Source organism: Lupinus angustifolius, chromosome LG04 (assembly GCF_001865875.1).
Source record: "Lupinus angustifolius cultivar Tanjil chromosome LG04, LupAngTanjil_v1.0, whole genome shotgun sequence".
NCBI lineage: Eukaryota > Viridiplantae > Streptophyta > Magnoliopsida > Fabales > Fabaceae > Lupinus > Lupinus angustifolius.
This window is the reverse complement of record NC_032012.1, coordinates 8,279,747-8,298,599: the sequence shown is the minus strand read 5'-3', so window position 1 is coordinate 8,298,599 and position 18,853 is coordinate 8,279,747. Positions and strand designations below refer to the sequence as shown.

At 31.1% G+C, this 18,853-nt stretch overlaps 2 protein-coding genes across 2 annotated transcripts; both read left to right on the top strand.

Annotated features, from left to right (window-relative positions):
* LOC109345519 lies at window positions 4,124-8,034 on the top strand. The gene is made up of 11 exons (XM_019584572.1): window positions 4,124-4,256; window positions 4,357-4,440; window positions 5,356-5,451; window positions 5,555-5,630; window positions 5,719-5,814; window positions 5,958-6,031; window positions 6,126-6,233; window positions 6,322-6,456; window positions 7,061-7,166; window positions 7,327-7,535; window positions 7,710-8,034. Exons 1-11 carry the CDS (start codon window positions 4,188-4,190, stop codon window positions 7,776-7,778), a joined length of 1,122 nt encoding a protein of 373 aa, XP_019440117.1. The 5' UTR covers window positions 4,124-4,187; the 3' UTR covers window positions 7,779-8,034.
* On the top strand, window positions 9,300-18,810 carry LOC109345518 (endoribonuclease Dicer homolog 2-like). Its single transcript, XM_019584571.1, has 23 exons — window positions 9,300-9,445; window positions 9,629-9,712; window positions 9,789-9,966; window positions 10,117-10,230; window positions 10,683-10,817; window positions 11,324-11,408; window positions 11,538-11,602; window positions 11,724-11,861; window positions 12,079-12,207; window positions 12,306-12,426; window positions 12,531-12,630; window positions 12,924-13,119; window positions 13,207-13,367; window positions 13,507-13,719; window positions 13,925-14,139; window positions 14,257-14,528; window positions 14,615-15,024; window positions 15,102-15,205; window positions 15,654-15,847; window positions 16,369-16,578; window positions 17,363-17,773; window positions 17,888-18,166; window positions 18,331-18,810. The coding sequence occupies exons 2-23, from the start codon at window positions 9,654-9,656 to the stop codon at window positions 18,676-18,678; spliced, it is 4,137 nt and encodes a 1,378-aa protein (XP_019440116.1). The 5' UTR covers window positions 9,300-9,445; window positions 9,629-9,653; the 3' UTR covers window positions 18,679-18,810.

Genomic DNA, 18,853 nt, shown 5'->3' with positions numbered 1-18,853 from the left:
AATTGATTAATTTGGCCGATTCAACCAACCAAGTAACTAATTTTATACGTAAAATAGTTGAGTCATTGATTCATACTGATTATGATTCATGATCGATCGAATGAGAGACTCAGATCAATTAGATATTCATTCCAAATTAGATTAGTCATGAAAAAACTATCCTTTACCAAATAAATGAGTAACCATTAGTTTCAGCATTAGTCTACTTATATGGTGCTAACAAATATTCCCTCGATAAAATTTTGAAAACACGAAACAAATAAGAGAGACATGTTTCTAATCTTTTTCTAACAAATCATCATATTATCAAATCAATAATTTAATGAACCTTTAATGATTACCCAATCATATCATGGCATTTCCAAGTTTTTTTATTCTTTATCAAAAAATTAATTCTCATCTTTATGGATTCAGAGGGTATTAGTACTAATTTATTGCAAAGAAATAAGGCATATTTACTTTTGATAAGTGTATTAAATAGAAAATGGCATTGTTCAGGTAAGTGAAAATAAATAAAAAATTCTTCAAAATTGATGTTTTAGAATATTCAGAAACACTAGACACATTTTTCAATTACAAGTTCATTATTTTGTATTTCATTAACAACGCACTTCAGACACATGTGAGTACAAATCATGTGAGAAGAGAAATGGTATGACAAATCAATTATACCAATAATGCAATTATATCAATTAAAATTGGTCATATATAATTGATTTTTGTTAAATCTTACCGGTTATGTCGATCCATTTTTATATAAAATTACAATTATTTTATGAGAGTGACTTAATTTTTATTAAAATATTGCTGTGAATAGTTTATATTTAATTTTATAATGTGATTAATTGAACATTAATTTTGTATTAAAAGTTTTAAGATTTCCTTTATAAAAGTTTGAAAATTTATTTAAATGGTATTTAAGACAAAACTTTTCATTGAAGACTGAAATTTGTTAAATTGCTAATAAAATGAGGACATTAAAAATAGTAGTAAATAAAATTGCTGCTAATACATGTATCATCTTGATCATACTAAAAAATATTATATATCAATACAAATTATGAATAGTAATGAGGATCCAAATTATTGGTTAATATCCACAATGAGTCGGGATGTGTGATTTTGGACAACAAGAAGGTTGGATTATCCAGACACGCAATTTCTAAATATTATATTTCACTTAAAATTTAAAATATATTCTCTAAAATAATTTATACATATAAAAATAGAATAAAAATAAATATATTTTTAAAGAGTGTTCAACATTTAAATAGATTGAGTCTTCTATTTATAATTTTTTATTAGGAAAAGTATGGTATTATAACCAAGTGAGTTCGACTCAAAAAACAAATGTAATATATTAAAGATGAACCTGAGATAAAATAATTTAAAATATTTTGTATAAAATAAATAGAAGTAAATTAACTTTGGAAACAATAATTCAAAATATCAACTTTAGATTTAAAATAATTCTATATTAATTTAAAAAATAAATTAGTAATTATTTAAAATGTAATATATATAATGCTTACCCATTTTCATCAAATTAAATTAAGGTAAACCATCGATCAAATTTAAATTATTAATTATGAAAAAGATAATAAATATCTTTATTATTAAATAAGACATTCACTCTTATATTCTATATTTGTGGAACAAATTTATTTTATTTTTAGGAAAGACATTTACAATCGTCCCTTTATAAAAGTTATGTTCTGAATTTAATAAACTTCAATAAATACTTCAGGCGTATATTTTAACTTTTTAAAGACTAACATGTCAAAAGACACTTCGTATTTACTGATCCCTATACTTACTTTTTAATATTAAATATTTAATTATACATTATATTATAATTTTGACTATAGTTTGAGATTGAATATAGAGTCTCTGTATGATATAAGTTATTACAAAAGAAATGTCTTCTAAGAAATAATGAGTTTTTGCTATTTGATTTGATTATATTTTGACACTTATTCAAAAGTGTGATATTTCTTATGTGAAAAAATTGAATTAAAGATGAACATGAGATAATCTCAAATGTGAAGAATATAGAATAAAAAGGTTAAGTTGTTTAGTTTTTGAGTTTTTCAAAGAACATAACATGTTCTCTATTTAAAAATAACATAAAGTCTTAAACCACTTTTTGCATCAAATTATTGTAAAATTATTTGTATTGTATATGTTACAAAATTAAATAAATGTGAGATAATAATACAAATGAAATTATACATCTTCAAATGTACTTTTGGTATATTTTACATTTATACAGTAGTGATAGTAAAATTAAAGTATAAAAATTAATAAAAACTTATTAGATAGTCTGATACTTGTTCCTGTACATCTTTGATATAAGTTTTATCTGATATTACAATAGACTTTCATTAATTGATTCATCTTTATATTTCTGATACTTTTTTATAATAATAAAAATCTGTAAAATGAAATTAAATGGAATAAATGATATACGATCAAAATGAATTTGGAATTTAAATATTAATTAAAAAAGTGATTTAAGATTTTAAAATATGCCTAAATAATAAAGAATAAAAAATAAATAAATATGGTAATTGCTTTATATTGAATATATGTTATACTTAAACGGAAGAGTGAAATCAAATTATGGTTAAATCCTTTAATTAAATTTAAACCATTAATTTTAAGACTTTAAATTCAAATAATTAAATTCTCAAAAATATCATTTAGTTTAAAAATAATTAAACATTTTAATTTTATATTAAAACTTAAAATGATTATTTTGAAAATATATGTTACACATTTAAATGGAAATAATCAAATTATGGCTAAAACATTTAGCTAAATTTAAATAACTAATGGCAAAAATCTCATTCCAAATTCTAAATTGATTTTTATAAAAATAGAAATAAATTAAATTTGAAACATTAATTCAAAATACCAACTTTATATTTAAAATATTTATATATTACATTTAGAAATAACTTAATTAGTAATTTTTTAAATGTATTATATTTGATGCATGATACATTTCTAACTAGAAGATAAAATTTGTGCACTGACAATGTAAAAATTTATACACGGTCTATGCATCATCCACCATTCATTTGCAATACTTTTATTTAAAAGTCAATGATAATTAAAATCAATTGTAAATAATGTAATAACAGTGTAAAAAACCTTTATCATATTTAAGATATATATGCAAGCACCAAGCCAAATATTAAATTTGTGTCCACTAGTTGATACCCCTCAAAGTTACATCAAAACTTCTTCTCTATACAAAAGCAACAAAAACATTGTATTACAATAAAATGAATGTTATATGCAACAAATGGCAAAAACAATTTGATTCTTATTAAAACAATTTTCTCTTAAATTATTAAGAATGAACAAGTGAGACCATACTTTATGAACTTTACTCCTAATTTTATGTGACCTAATTTATAAACTAGAGCATAATACAAAAATGAATATTCTATCAACATTTTTCTTAAATATGAAATATAGTATAAGCATATTTAAGAAATAGAAAATCAAATTAGATAGTGTACTATATCAATATTTTAAGATGTAATATATTCTATATCTTAAAGTTACATATAGATCTAATGATATTCGATTGTAACACACTAGAAAAATTTCAGAAAAGTTCTAAAATTAATAATAGTAATTAAATATTATTTGATATTAAATATAAAAATGTAATAAGAATTAAAAGTATAATTGTGATTAAGATTGAGATGAAATAGTTGATACATGTCTACTATTTTTCTCTTTTGAATTATAATAGGTAGATATGACACTTTTCTCTCATCCTAATAATTTAATAAGAATATGTAAAAACAAGAAGAGAAATATGATCCATATCACATTTTCTTTTATAGAGTTGAAATGTAATAGTGAAGATAGTGTAATTATTTCTCTTAATCTTTATATTATAAAAATAACCATATCAACTCAAGTTTGACTCGTTTATTTAACGAGTTTAATTTTCAGTTCAAATTTGGCTCATTTAGTTCATGAACTAAGTTTATCAAACTATATAAATAAATCGAGTTTCAAACAAATACCAAGATAGTTCGATTTATTTTTAGCTCCAGCAAAAATAAAGGATGAATAACTGTGAAATCTGTTATTATTATTCTTCTTCTTCCTAATGCTATTGAATTTTGCGGCAAATAACGAAACACCATAGGTTGGAATAAACGATGGAGTTTCGTGCTTCCCTCATTTCTACCATTCTCGTTATCTTCTCTCTCTTTTCTCCTCATGCCAAGGTTCATTTTCTTATTCTCTTTCTCGCTTCAATTATTATGCATTTGTTCACGGTTTCGATCTAACAATTTTCCTTTTTTCGTTTTGCTTGTGTTGCCGCAGGGTGACGCTTCTGGTTCTGTTTTCTTCATCGATGGTTCCGATCATCATTTCCTTCGTCATAGATCGTCTATCATCGAGGTTGAGGTTGTGTTTCTTCTGTCTCTTCGATCAATGTGAATTTTATTTCTTTGTTTGAATTTGGATTTATTTAACTCAATTTGTTTGTGATAATATATTTAGTTGCGAAATTACAAATTAATAAAATTCATTTTGAAACGTTATGAATAAAGCATGTTATACAAACATTTGGCTTAGAAGTTAGTGTTTGGAACGTTAGGGGAGTGACAGTGAAGTATGAATAAGAACTTCTAATAGATGTGAGAATTAAATTGCAATATTTCAACCCTTTAGCTGTGCTCATTGGTTGACCTTCTATGCTATGGATTAGCTCTTCAAAACTTGAACGAAAAAAGAAAATCCGTAAATAAACGATTTACTAAGAAATTGATTGGATTATCAAAACATTGCCCATGTTTTTGGCTATAATGACAGTGGTTCGGCGCAATTGAGCAGTCAGAGTTCTGAACTTCTGATACCGGAAGATATTAGATTTTGAATTGGTAGTAGTAAAGGAGGTTAGGGAACTGCTTTCTTTGGTCAAGCTGTCAAGGTAGGCTTTGTTGTTATGCCTGTGAAGTTGATAAAAGAAGAGATGTGAAAATGGATGTTTTAGGGTTTTAAGTAGTAGGGTTGATTATTAACTTCAAATCTTTGTAAACGCTGAGGTTAAAAAGGATGTGCTACCAGTTTGGAGAAGAGAAAAAATCAGATATTTGATACAATTCTGGAAAAGAAGAAAAGAGAATTAAAGGAACAGCACATAAGAGAGATAGAGAAAACATTTTGCATAAAACCCTTAGTTTCTCTAATGAGATGATATGTTGCAGAAAATGCTTTTCATGTTGCCTTTATTTACCTTAAGGAGATAATGGCACTTGGTACAATTGTTAAGATCAATAAAATACTGATCTCAGTGGATGGTATTATTTCACTTTGCAGCATCCTTCAATGTCACTTCAGGAAGTTGGTGCCGCTGTGTCAGTCTTGCTTGGTTTTGCCCCTCCTTCAACCATTTCTGATGCCAGCTCATCTAAGGTTCTTGAAATAATTAGTGATGTTCTCTATCCACTATCTTATTTATGTCACATTATGCTTTTGCTATAGATTTGGTTGATGATAATGTTATGCTTTTCTGCAGTTGAATCAGGTTCTGAGTCCTAATCCATTCAATAGGCCTCGTGCTGTGTTTTTTCTGGAAGTGAATGGAATTAATGGTCTCTGGCCTTGGTTTGAAGTTTGATTGATTTCTACAATATCCTCTTTTTTTCATTAGTTGTAATACAAAAAATATTATGAATGCAGGTTTTGAAAAAGTTATCCATGATAATGCAATGTTCGGCAATTCATTATGGAGTACAAACTTCCCTGGTTCAGATAAGGTTGACATTCAACTTCCAGGTGAGAGACATTGTAAAGTTCATGGGTTTGGAAAAGAAAGAGAATACATTGAAACTGGTGATACCACTACCAGGATGATTTTATTATAATTTTTTGGTGAGACTTGGCTCTTCCTTTTTAATTATCTTCTTTAATTTGTGCAGATGAAAATGATGTATCTGTGATTTCTTTGGATGACCTATCAGAAGACTGCACCGACAAAGAAATTAGTGAATTTGTCAGTTTTGATTCATATTATATATACCAATGAGCCATTTATGTATTATTTGATTATCATGATGTATTGAAAGTGACTTTTTCTGTTTTCTTAGACATCATTGATTGGGGGATCATATGCTCCAGATGCTGTAGAGCCAGTAAATGGAGAGCTGACCATTCCATTGGCAAATGGTGCCTCGGTGAATCTCCACATGTCTAAGGTATCATCAGGATTCTAAGGCAGATTTTGCTATATATATGTTTTTTTGTTGAGACTGATTGGAGGTGTACATGTTTGTGTTTTTGCAGAAATCAGAAAGGAAGTTCGTTGTAGGTCTTCTATCTCTGATTCGTAATGTCAAAAGGGCAATTCAGATGCATGAAGATTTATCGCAGGGCACAAGTCCAGCCGAGTTGTTAAAGGGATGCTTCAATAGCATAAAGGTGTGCAATGTTCTTCCTCCTTATTTTTCTTATTCTTTACCTCTTAAAAGAAAAATGGAAAGCTGTCCAATTGTTTTTTGACATTATAACGTGGCAGAAGTTTCTTTATAATCGCGAAAGTATATTTAACATTGGAAGTTTGTTAGTCAGTGATCTTCTTATGCATTTTTTAAAGTAGTTTCTATTTCTGATTTGAAGAGAGATTTGACAACCTTGTTGCATTATTGTTTCTTTTTATAATAGAGCATTATGATATTGTTCGATTCATATATCCATTATATTTGTAATGCTTTTTCTCGATTACATTTAATTGATGTATCTTATGAGGCAGTCTATTTGTCAAATTCTAATCTTAGTGTCAGTATATCTTTAATGTCTAATTGTTTTCACCCTCTTGATATGTATATGTTTGTTGCTGCTTTATCATGTAGAGTTGATCACATAATAGACATTAATCATTTATACAGTTTATGAACACAACCACTGAAATAGAAAGCATAAGCGATTTGTTATAGTTCAGTACATGTTCTTTTTCATGTTTTCCTGCAATGTGTTGATGCCAGATACATGGATTTAAGTTGTCTTATTGACTAACATGGTACAGGTTTTGCAAGAGCAATATGAAGCTGAAAGAATTGCTCAACATGAGGTTGAATTGCTATTTACAACTTTGACGAAGATAGTTAGTTCACTGCAAGAAGCATACAAAGGTCAATTATTGTCAGTCTTAAATAATTATTGTATAATTTAAAAGTAAAACGTTCACATTTTAAAAGTAAAGCTGATTATTTGTTCTTCGGTTGTCGATTTTATCGTTCTGAAGAATTCATTTGCTTTCATTTAACCACTTAATGATCAATGACTGAGCAGGTCAAATTGTCGGAGTTATCTACTGTCATGCAGCCACTCCTCAAGAGTCGGGCAAGAAGTTTGATGTGACCTTCGCTCCCCACCATGCTGCTCGATGGTTGGCAGAATCAGAAGCAGCAAACTTAACAAAAATTGCTGAAGTGGTGCTGGTTAGGACAACCCTTGCTTGGGTTACAGGAATAATTTTGCTCATTTCAACTCTTTTAGGCGTAAGCATCACTGAACTACTTGTCCAAAACTTAACAAAAATAGTTTGATGTGAAACTCTTATAGCTAAATGTTGGAAGGGTATTTTCCATTGATGATACCACAGTGGATAATTAGTGTTGAGAATTTCTGAATGACCATAAATATTTACTAGTTATTTATTTGTTTGGTGGCAGATCTATTACCTTCTGTATATGCCAATCACAAGGGACACGCTTCTCTATTCCAATGTCAAGCTTGATTAGTCATGAAACCATACCAAAGATGAATCTTTCCAACAAAGGAGAACTAAGCTGCTATTGGATCTTTTCAATGGGGCTTTTTTTCCTAAATACCTCTAAACTCTGTGTAAGATTACCCTATTGTGATTATACCATTAGTTACTCATGTTTAATGGATTGGTGTAACCAATTGTATGCATTATATCATGCATGAATAATCCAACTTGGATATTTATGTAATTCTTCCAGCCATTTGCAATAATGTATTTGACATTTTTTATTGAAATTATTCAGTCAAGGTTATAATAAAATAGGGAAATTTCAGATGTGAATGCTTATTTTTTGCATGTTATATACAATTTTTTATTAAATTAATCTCTAAAGCTTCAATTTGCCAATTTTTTCATACTTGAAATCAACCAACCAATTAAATGGTTTAAAATTTACCTTACTGTTCTATTAAATATTTTTTTTCTTCAGTTAATACAAAATTCACTGGGCTGCCCTCTGACATTATGCCATGTTAGGTTTTCTTATCTTATTTTTAAAAATAAGAAAATATAATATTATAAAATGAAATTTTAAGATAATATTATAAAATGCTAACATGCTAATTCTAAAATAGTAGTTTTTAATTACCAATGGTATTCCTTCACCTTTGGATAATACTAGTTTACTTAGGCTAACAAATTTCATATAATATTTGTTAATAATGAAATTTGTCTTTATGAAATTAATTTATTTATAATTATGAAGAGATTAATCACCTTTTATCTAAGATAATTTTTCAATATAGAGCTCAATCATCTTTACTTATTATTGTTACTCTATCAAGTTTTCTCTTTATATTGGTTTAGATGTTAAAATTTGGTCATTATATAACCAAATTATTATAATCGAATGATGATATAATAATCATATAAAAAATTTATAATTACAAAACATACCTATTAAACTCTCACTATATTAACTTTACCAAAAAATATTTCTATATATTTAAAACTTATTTATCAAGAACTACCAAGTCCTAGAGTATTTTGAATGTGACGGTTTTGAAGATTATATCAATATCAATAATTCTTCTAAATGTGCAACTCGTGCCCTTCTGATTTGATGACGAAGCAACAGACACACAAGAATCATCACACCAATCATGAAATCCTTTGAATTTTTTTAGATCGTATCCTTTCTGCAAACAGGGCTCGTAAATGGTTTGGTTTATTGAAAATGACCCTACACCTTATCTGTCCAAAATAATGTATCACTCCATATATCATCGGCGATCTTTGTTTATAAATACTTACTTACATTTTAAGTTAAATATATATATTTTGAAGAGAAAAAAAGATGGATAGTATATTGACTATATACAAATTTTATATTATGAATATATACATGTTTGATATCAGTCTAAATGAATAGTATTCTCGTTGGGTGTAATTGAAAAAGGGTAAAAGACATTACTTCATAATTAAGCTAACTATTAGTTATATATAACAGTCATTAACCGATTATATAGCATTGTGCCTTTAGAACTTTTCTCCCAACAATCTTGAACTCTGAAGTATATGAGTGAGTGATTGTGTGTGCATGCATAATATACCCTTCTCTCCATTTCTCTTTATCAATCCAAACTTACCACACTTTTCCTAATCTCACTCTCTTTCTATATTTTCAACTCTTTCATTTGGGTAACCATACTTTTTTAATTCTTAATGTACCCTAAAAACCTTGTTTTTTTTCTTGATACTTTGATAAGTGCTCTTAGTATTCTCCTTTTTTATTTAAATTTTTTATTTTTCATCTTCTCCATGACAAAAAGTATATATTTTTAGTGATTTCCATTGATGGGGTTTTATGTATTTATTCTGTAGATATTGAAAAAGAAGCAAAGAAACCATGGAAGAAATGACAATGCCAATAGATAACTGTAGCCATGCTCTTCCATTTGCAAGAAGGTGAGTTTTTATTTATTTGCAGTGTTAAGTGTATGCATTGTTGTTGATTATAGTATGTTCTATTTCTTCAATGCAGCTATCAGGTTGAAGCATTTGAGAAAGCTATGAAGGAAAACACCATAGTGTTCTTAGAGACTGGTGCAGGCAAGACTTTGATAGCTATCATGCTTCTCCGAAGCTACGCTTATCTTCTGCGAAAGCCTTCGCCTTACATTGCGGTTTTCTTGGTTCCCAAAGTTGTGTTGGTATCTCAAGTATGCCGCTTTATTAATGTCAATCTTATGTTTTTTTGTTGCTAATTTGAGATCATGTTGTTTTAGTGGCAATGTGCTTATTTATTGTGGAACTGTGTAATTGATTAGTACTTTTGTTGCCTGTGTTGTTTTGTTCTTGTTGATCTTTAGCAAGCTGAAGCGGTGAAAGCGCTCACTGATTTAAAAGTGGGAATGTATTGGGGAGAAATGGGAGTTGATTACTGGGATGCTTCCACCTGGAACAAAGAATTTGAGAAACATGAGGTGTGTTTTTGCATTTCTATCCGGACTCGATGGTTTGTTAATTATACAAACTTCTTTCCATTACTATAACCATATTCTGTATTGAGGTACATCTGTCATGTTTCTGTTTTTGTTGATTTTAGTTTCTAAAAAAGATATCATTTTTTCATTGAATCTGTTGTTAGCCTAAAAATTATATACTACTTTTCACTAGCATAGCTCCTTGGGTTTAGTCGAAAATACTTCGAAAAATTTAAAAGAAATCTCAATACTGTGTATGTCAACTTGTGATTGATGTCTAATTTTGGCATTTTCCTGTTCACATGCAATGTTTGTACTCACTTAACTCTTCTAGCTATACTTCTATGTGGTTTCTAGCTAAAATCTGTTTTAGTACAATGCTTCTGAAATTTACATGTGTAAGTTGTATCGATAACAAGTAGTTACTGTTAATAATGCTTTCGGATGTGTAGGTTCTGGTTATGACCCCCGCGATATTGCTTATGAGCTTGAGACATAGCTTTCTCAAACTTAACATGATAAAGGTTCTAATAATGGACGAATGCCATCATGCTAGGGGTAGAGACCCTTACGCCTGCATCATGAGAGTAAGTGTTATATTCTCTCCATAGTTTTCTTTTAATTGGTTTGTGCCTTTGAATTTACTACTAATTCTTGTTGTGATTATATATTTTTTCTATGTTTTTCATTAATTGGATGCAATTGTTTCTTTATATCTATCTTGCATGTTACTTGTTCTGCAACTATAGATTTGCACAAACTTATTTTACTTGCTCAAGCTAATTTTCTTTGAATTGTTTACTTCAATTATTTTTGTATGTCGATAATACGACAAGAAAAAAGTCCTAACTCCTAAGACCGAAGAAAAGGGGCAAAGTGGGGGAAATAAACAATTAATATAGGTAGTTTGTTATAGTGCTGAATGCAGTATACACTTTTCTCCAGAAGCTAAGTAATGAAAAAGACTTTTGGGTCCATTCTAGACTTGGTTGCAATATGCTATCATATAAGTGGTGGTCAACTTATGACGACAATCATTGTAATTTGTGCTATGCAAGCAGTGCTCTCTTTTGTAAGATTTCATTGTTTGCAGGAGTTTTATCATGACCAATTAAAATCTGGTGTCTCTGATCTACCTCGGATATTCGGGATGACTGCATCTCCAATTAAGTCAAATGGTATACATGCCTGAAGGCAGTTTCTATTTATCTTTTTTATTGTTAATTTTTTGTCCTACTTTATTTAGTACTGTCAGTTATTCTCTGATATTGATTTTCTTTTTTCTTCTCTTTATTTTTTTTATCCAGTTGGGAATTCTGAATGGACCTTGGCAGAAAGTATTCGTAAACTAATGACTCTAATGCATTCAAAGGTTGTCCCCTTTTCTTCTACGACTTATGATGTGACTATACTTGTTCTGTTGAAGTGCAATTTAGGGTAACCTTCTGCTCTTATGATGTATTGTTTGACATAGTTTTTTTTTTAAATTGAAGGTATATACTTGTGCAAGTGAAGCTATAACAGAGTTCGTTCCAATATCAACCCCAAAATTCAAGTTTTACAGGGAAGATGAAATTTCATATGTGCTATTTGAAGACTTGTCTGTTAAGATCAAGATGTTGAAACAGCAGGTGTGTTAAGAGTAGTAATAACTCTCTAAATCATGTTTTATTGAGTGACATGTATCTGAATCAATGCCAGATTGCCAACGCTGTCATGTTCTTATGTTTATTAGTTGATCATTTTTTTTCCTATTTAGTGCTACTTTACAAGTTGAGCATTTTTTTGATCAGATGATAGTTGATTATTTCCTTGAGGTTATTGACTATGGATATTCTGTTCCCTCAGCATGAACTCGCCCTCAGAAATTCAGATTTCACAGAATCAGCTGCAGAGTCTGCACACAAACGAATCGAAAAGAGTTTTTGTGCTATAATGTTTTGCTTGGATGAGCTTGGTGTTTGGTTGGCTTTGAAGGTTCTTATTTGCCCTTCTCCTGCTTCAGTTTTATTGTTTTGGTGTTTGTTCATTGTTCATGATTGCTTAATTGAGTTTAAACATTTTTTTCTTGACAGGCTGCAGAGTCCTTATTTTCCAATGAAACTGAATCATTTTTACGTGACAACTCTGGGGATGGACTTGTTAAAAGTTTCAATCTTGCTACTGTGAATTATCTTACAACTTACTTACCGTCTGGTATGACTGTACAACTGTTGAGAGAATTGGTGAAATTTCAAATATACATGTTTTGCCTGCATTCTTTACTTTTATTAGTTTATAAAAAATATTTTCTTACTCAGGTCCTCAGTGGTCTATTGGTGATAATATTAAATCTGCCGTGGATATGGGGCTGTTAACCTCCAAAGTTTTCTGTCTTGTCGACTCTCTGCTTGAGTACAGGTTATCATCATTGATTTTTTTTTTATGAAAAGTTTAAAACTTGGTCTTGAAATGATGTTTGTGGGTCATTATCGGGTAAGTCTCATATTATACTGTTGAAAGTTCTTATTCTAATGCAGCACCTTTATGGTTGGCACTTAGGTTAACTGCTTATACTATTTCAACAGTACAATGCGAGACTTGCCCGATATATAGTTTAGCTGGCTTTTGACTGTATGTCGTTATCTGTCTATCTCACTATACTTGTTATCAAATCTATTTTGATGACTCTAATATGTATACTATATATGCAGGGATTTGAATAATATGAGATGTATAGTTTTTGTTGAAAGGGTCATAACAGCAGTTGTTCTTGAGACTCTTTTGAATGTCTTGCTTCCAAAATACAATAGCTGGAAGACAAAATTCATAGCAGGACACAATTCTGGATTGAAAAATCAAACTAGGAATAAGCAAAATGAAATTGTCGAAGAATTTCGTGATGGATCGGTATATTGCCTTTTTATATAATCCATTGCCTTGATATGACCAAATATAATATCTGATTTCTGATTAAGGAAATATTTTAATATGCAGGTCAACATTATTGTTGCAACTTCGATTCTTGAAGAGGGTTTAGATGTCCAAAGTTGCAATTTGGTTATTAGATTTGATCCATGTCCCACAGTATGCAGTTTCATACAGTCCCGAGGTCGTGCCAGAATGCAAAATTCAGATTACGTATTAATGGTTAAGAGGTATTAGGATTACTCTAGCACTAGGACAGGTGCTAATTACCTTGTCGCAAGAGAGATTAAATTTTAGCATCAATTTTGCGTGTTTTACTATTTGAATTAAATTTTACCCTAAACTTTCTTATCTGCTCCAAAATTACAGTGGGGATTCAGTTACACATTCAAGACTAGAGAAATACCTTGCAAGTGGGGATATCATGAGGAAGGAGTCCCTACGTCAATCTTCAATTCCTTGTGGTTCACTTGAACTACTTCCGGAGGAAGTTTATCGTGTTGAAAGCACTGGAGCCATTGTTAATCTCAGTTCTAGCATTACTTTGATATACTTGTATTGCTCATGGCTCCCTTCAGATGGGTTAGTTAGTTCATTTTCTGCGTCAATCTTCAATTTTGTTTTTCTTTGCTCATTTTTTCTTTGCTCATTCTGCATCATTTTGTTTTTCTCTGTTCATTTTATGAAGATAAAATAAACTTCCTAGTGCATCTTGCATCAATCTGGTTCTTTTGGTTTGTTTTTATACCGCTCTCCGTTATTTATCCCTTTTGGATTTAACTCTCAGGTACTTTAAACCATCTCCAAGATGGGACAAAGAGACTGGAACACTGTATCTTCCCAAGAGTTGCCCTCTACAGCCTATTCAGGTACAAGGTGACAAAAAATTCTTAAAGAACATTGCATGTCTTGAAGCATGCAAGCAACTTCATAATATTGGAGCTTTGACCGATAATCTTGTTCCTGATATTGTCGTGGAAGAAGCAGAGGTGGATGAATTTGGTAACTTCATTTCTCCTTGTGTTTATGCCCTTCATTCTAAATATCATTACTTGGAAAGTAAATTCTGGTTATCATGTAATTCTCTGAATAACTTCAACATTGATATGATTTTTGTAGAGAATGAGCCTTACAATGAGGAGCAACCAAGTTATGTACCGCCTCAATTGATCAACCACTTCTCGAAAGATGATAAGACAATATATCACTGTTATTTAATTGAATTGAAGCAAAATTTTAGCTACGACATCTCTGTGCGTGACATTGTGCTTGCAACAAGAAGTGAGCTTGATCCAGAAATTGGAAGCACACAATTTGAAATGTGCTTTGACCGGGGTAGTCTGTCGATAAACTTAAGACGCATCGGAGCTGTTCATCTTTCCCCAAACGAGGTATGCTGTCTAGTACTCCTTTAAAGGTATCTGGCTTATTAGTACTCCTTCAATGTAGTTACTGTTGGGTTGTTTTGATTTTCCAGGTTCTTTTGTGTAAAACATTCCAAGTCACTATTCTCAAGATTCTTGTAGATCATAATATTGATAAGTTGGCAGCTAGTGTAAAATCTTTAGATAAACTCTATTTGGATGATGATCTGGAGATTGATTATCTTCTGCTACCAGCCACTGCCATACAACATAGACCTGCCGTAATTGATTGGGTGTCCATTACCTCTGTCAATCCCTCTAAAATTACATGCAAGAAGCATTCTCCAAAAGTATGGACGAAAAACGGTCTAGTTTGCCCTTGCATACTACAAGACTCTTTGGTTTATACTCCTCATAATGGTCGTATTTATATCACCACTAATATAATGGAATTGGATGGGAACTCACCTCTGGAACTAAGGGATGGCGGAATTACTACGTACAAGAAATACTATGAAGAAAAGTAATATTCGTTCTAGATGTTTATTCTCTACTTAACTTTTCTACTTCTGTCTTCTTATATGTCTTTCAAAATTTCAGGCATGCCACTCAATTGTGTTTTGAACATCAACAACTGCTTAATGCAAGACACATTTTTCTCGTTAAAAATTACTCTCATGGACGCAGACAAGAGAAGGATAGAGGTTTAACCTTTGGTTCTTTGTATGTTTTTTTGGTTTCTTAATCTTTCGCTCAGAGTTAAGACAAGTCATACAGAAACTATTGGCCTTTATTTTCCTTAAGTACGAGGAAAATATCATTTTTTTTGGGTTAAATCTTTCAGTTATGAAGGTGAGGTTGATATTGCCCATGAATCTTAAAAATAGGGTCGGCTATATAAATCCTATATGAATATGAATTGGACTTTTTTTTAATGTATTCTTGACATTTCATGCCTTCTGATTATAACTGAAAGGAAGTCGGGTTTTTCAGCTTGTTTATTTATTTTGGGCAATTTTTTTGTATCCCTTTTGTGTGAGGCACATAACTTTGCCATTCTTAGTTGTTACTCTATATTAGTAGTTACCACAACTATCCACCAGAATTTAGTTAGCAGTTATAATTATATTTGATGTTATTTGTCATTTTCAGAAGCAGGCAAGAACTTTGTTGAACTGCCTCCTGAATTGTGCTGTATAATCATGTCACCGATATCAATTAGTACACTTTATTCCTTCTCATTTGTTCCATCAATCATGCATCGACTTCAGTCATTGCTTGGAGCTTCAAATCTAAAGAAGATGTATTTGGACCATTGCATGCAACATGAGATTCAAACAGTCAAGGTAAGGGTACTATTGCAATCATACAAGACCGTTGTTTACTATAATCTGGAAAACAATTTCTTCAAGTAATTCCCACAATAGACTATTAGTTCCCCGTTCATTGTTCTTAATAGACAAAAAAGATGTAGAAAAGAGGAGTTCTTTTACTGGATGTTTTCCCTGATATTTTATTAACATAGTAATTCTGAAAGAAATACCAAGGCACTCTGGTTAATGAAAGCAAAGAATCATTTTTGTTCCCCTTTTCCCAGTCTATACACAATGGACTGAGTAGATTATTTTGGTTAGTTCTCTGAATAGATTCCATTTTGAAACTTTCTATGTCATTATCTTTTAGTTAAGTCATCTTGGTATTATCTAAATGAGTGGATTCTCTATGCACTTAATCTTTGTTAATATAATGATCACTGAAGGTTTACATCTCTATGTTGTTTATGTGTAGATTATATTTTTATTTGTTTATTTTTCCGGTTGTCTTGAAACATTTATAGAGATTATGTTATCTGCATTTTGCATTGAAGGTCTTGGAAGCAATTACTACTAAAAGATGCAAAGAACCCTTTCATTATGAATCTCTAGAGACTCTTGGAGATTCTTTTCTAAAATATGCTGCCAGTAAGGAGCTGTTTAAGTCGTACCAAAATCTTCACGAAGGTCTCCTTAGTGTGAAGAGGACAAAGATAATTTCTAATGCTGCCCTCTCTAAGTTCGGGTGCAATTGTGGACTTCCGGTACACACTCTCTCTTACTCTCTCTCCAACACATAAATTTGTTACTTTTTTTGTGCTCTGCATCGTTGCTGTTGAACATTTACCATATTTACGTTAAGATTTCACCCCATAGCCTTTCTTTAAGAGTCTGGTATATTAGACCCCACTGGATGAGAGCTTCGTATACCGGACCATCCTTTTTTAATATTAGTAGAGCACAATTTCTGATATAATGACAAAAAATAACATTAGACAAACATGGTGCAACAATGCTGCTGCTTTGTGTGGGGTTTGGGTAAGGGTCAAACCCACATAAGTAGGCATCTTTACAGTGTGTATTGGGATAGAAGTTGATACCATAACAGGAACTATGACCTCCAAGGTCACATGGCATGTAGCAACTATGACCTCCAGGCTCCAACCATTACACCATAATGCTTTCCTTAGAAAAATGTGGTTCGATTTTTGATTAGTTTATGCCTTTTTAAAGTTTAATAAAAAATGATAATTTTGAATGAATTGATTGATTGCAGCTATTTTAGCTGATTATAATCTGTGCACTAACTTTGCATATTATATGCTATATGCTATTTGAGTAGTGAAGATTAATTTGAAGCTGTACAATATTTACCATGACTGATGTGTTCTATGAATTGTATAATGCATATGCTATGAGGGTTGGATTGTAATGCTTAAATATTATTTGATACATTCTCTTCTGTATTCAGAATTCTGCATTATCATGTTGAAACAGTACTTGACTTCTATTTGCTGATAATGTTATAACTTTTTATTTGAGTTGCAGGGCTTCATACGAAATGCACCTTTTGAACCCCATACCTGGCTTATTCCTGGTGATAAATCTGAAAGCTTTAAATTAAAAGAAGAGTTGAATTCCAACGGGTCAAAAATCTATGTTAGTGGAAAACAAAAATTGAAACGAAAGATTATTGCTGACGTTGTAGAGGCACTAATTGGTGCCTTCCTTACCAGTGGTGGTGAAAAGGCTGCATTGTTGTTTATGGATTGGATAGGCATTAAAGTGAATTTTAACATTGTACCCTATGAGAGGCACTTAAGCATTCAACCGGAGAAGCTGGTAAACGTCAACTTTCTAGAATCTTTATTGAAATACTCGTTTCACGACCGTTCTCTGTTGGTAGAAGCTCTGACCCATGGTTCTTACATGCTGCCTGAAATTCCTAGTTGTTATCAGGTACTTACTGTTGTTATATTCATCATGATCAGTTTGTAGGTTTTCTTAACATTCCTGTGACTTGTGTTTCTCTTTTTATCGCAATTTGTGAATGATATATTCCTTGCCTTGCAGCGACTAGAATTTCTTGGAGACTCGATATTGGATTATCTCATTACCATGCATTTATATGAGAAATATCCAGGCTTGTCACCGGGGCAATTAACTGACATGAGATCAGCTTCAGTAAACAATGATTGTTATGCATGGTCTGCCATTAAAGCTGGGTTGCACAAACACATACTGCATGCATCACAGGAACTACAGAAGCACATCTTCAACACACTTAATATCTTCCGAAAGTTGGCTTCATCAACAACTTTTGGATGGGAGTGCGAGACATCGTTTCCCAAGGTTAGTTTGTCGTTACAAACTTACTGTTTGAGTAATTTTTATTAAAATCTTATGCTTGTCAAATCTTGAAGAAACTTCCAAACATGTAATCACATGGTCTACTTCTTAGGTTCAAAACTATAATGTGCAAATTGTTTTTCAAGATTATTCCTTCTTTTTTGCAGGTACTTGGAGACATTATAGAATCTCTAGCTGGAGCAATTCTTGTTGATTCGGGATACAATAAGGAGGTTGTATGGCAAAGCATAAGTCCACTTTTGGAACCCCTTATCACTCCTGAAACATTAAAGCTACACCCGGTTCGAGAGTTGACCGAACTATGCCAAAGAGAAGGTTACACTCAGAACATTACCATTTCTAGCAAGGATGGTGTTATTTGTGCTAGAGTTGAGGTGGATGCAAATGGGGTCATTCACCAATATGAATATAGTGGTTGTGTTGACAAGAAAACAGCCAAGAAGTTAGGCTGCAAGGAAATATTGAAGTCCTTGCAGAAAACAGAAGGCAAATGATGTACATAGATTTGAATCATTTGTTGTTGGTAGTCATAATTGAGGCCTTACATATATCATTTTTTATATATATGAAAATGCATATATCATGATGTTAATGTTCTTCTTAGTTGCATATTGTCTGAGTGATTAGGCAATAATAAAAGTTAATGGCCAAAAGGAGATTCATTTTAAA

Coding starts and splice junctions, on each gene's coding strand:
- LOC109345519 (XM_019584572.1), top strand. CDS start 4,188: ATGGAGTTTCGTGCTTCCCTCATTTCTACCATTCTCGTTATCTTCTCT. Junction 5,452..5,554: donor CTGATGCCAGCTCATCTAAG/GTTCTTGAAATA, acceptor GCTTTTCTGCAG/TTGAATCAGGTTCTGAGTCC. Junction 6,032..6,125: donor ACAAAGAAATTAGTGAATTT/GTCAGTTTTGAT, acceptor CTGTTTTCTTAG/ACATCATTGATTGGGGGATC.
- LOC109345518 (XM_019584571.1), top strand. CDS start 9,654: ATGGAAGAAATGACAATGCCAATAGATAACTGTAGCCATGCTCTTCCA. Junction 10,231..10,682: donor AAGAATTTGAGAAACATGAG/GTGTGTTTTTGC, acceptor TCGGATGTGTAG/GTTCTGGTTATGACCCCCGC. Junction 15,025..15,101: donor AAGAAATACTATGAAGAAAA/GTAATATTCGTT, acceptor TCAAAATTTCAG/GCATGCCACTCAATTGTGTT.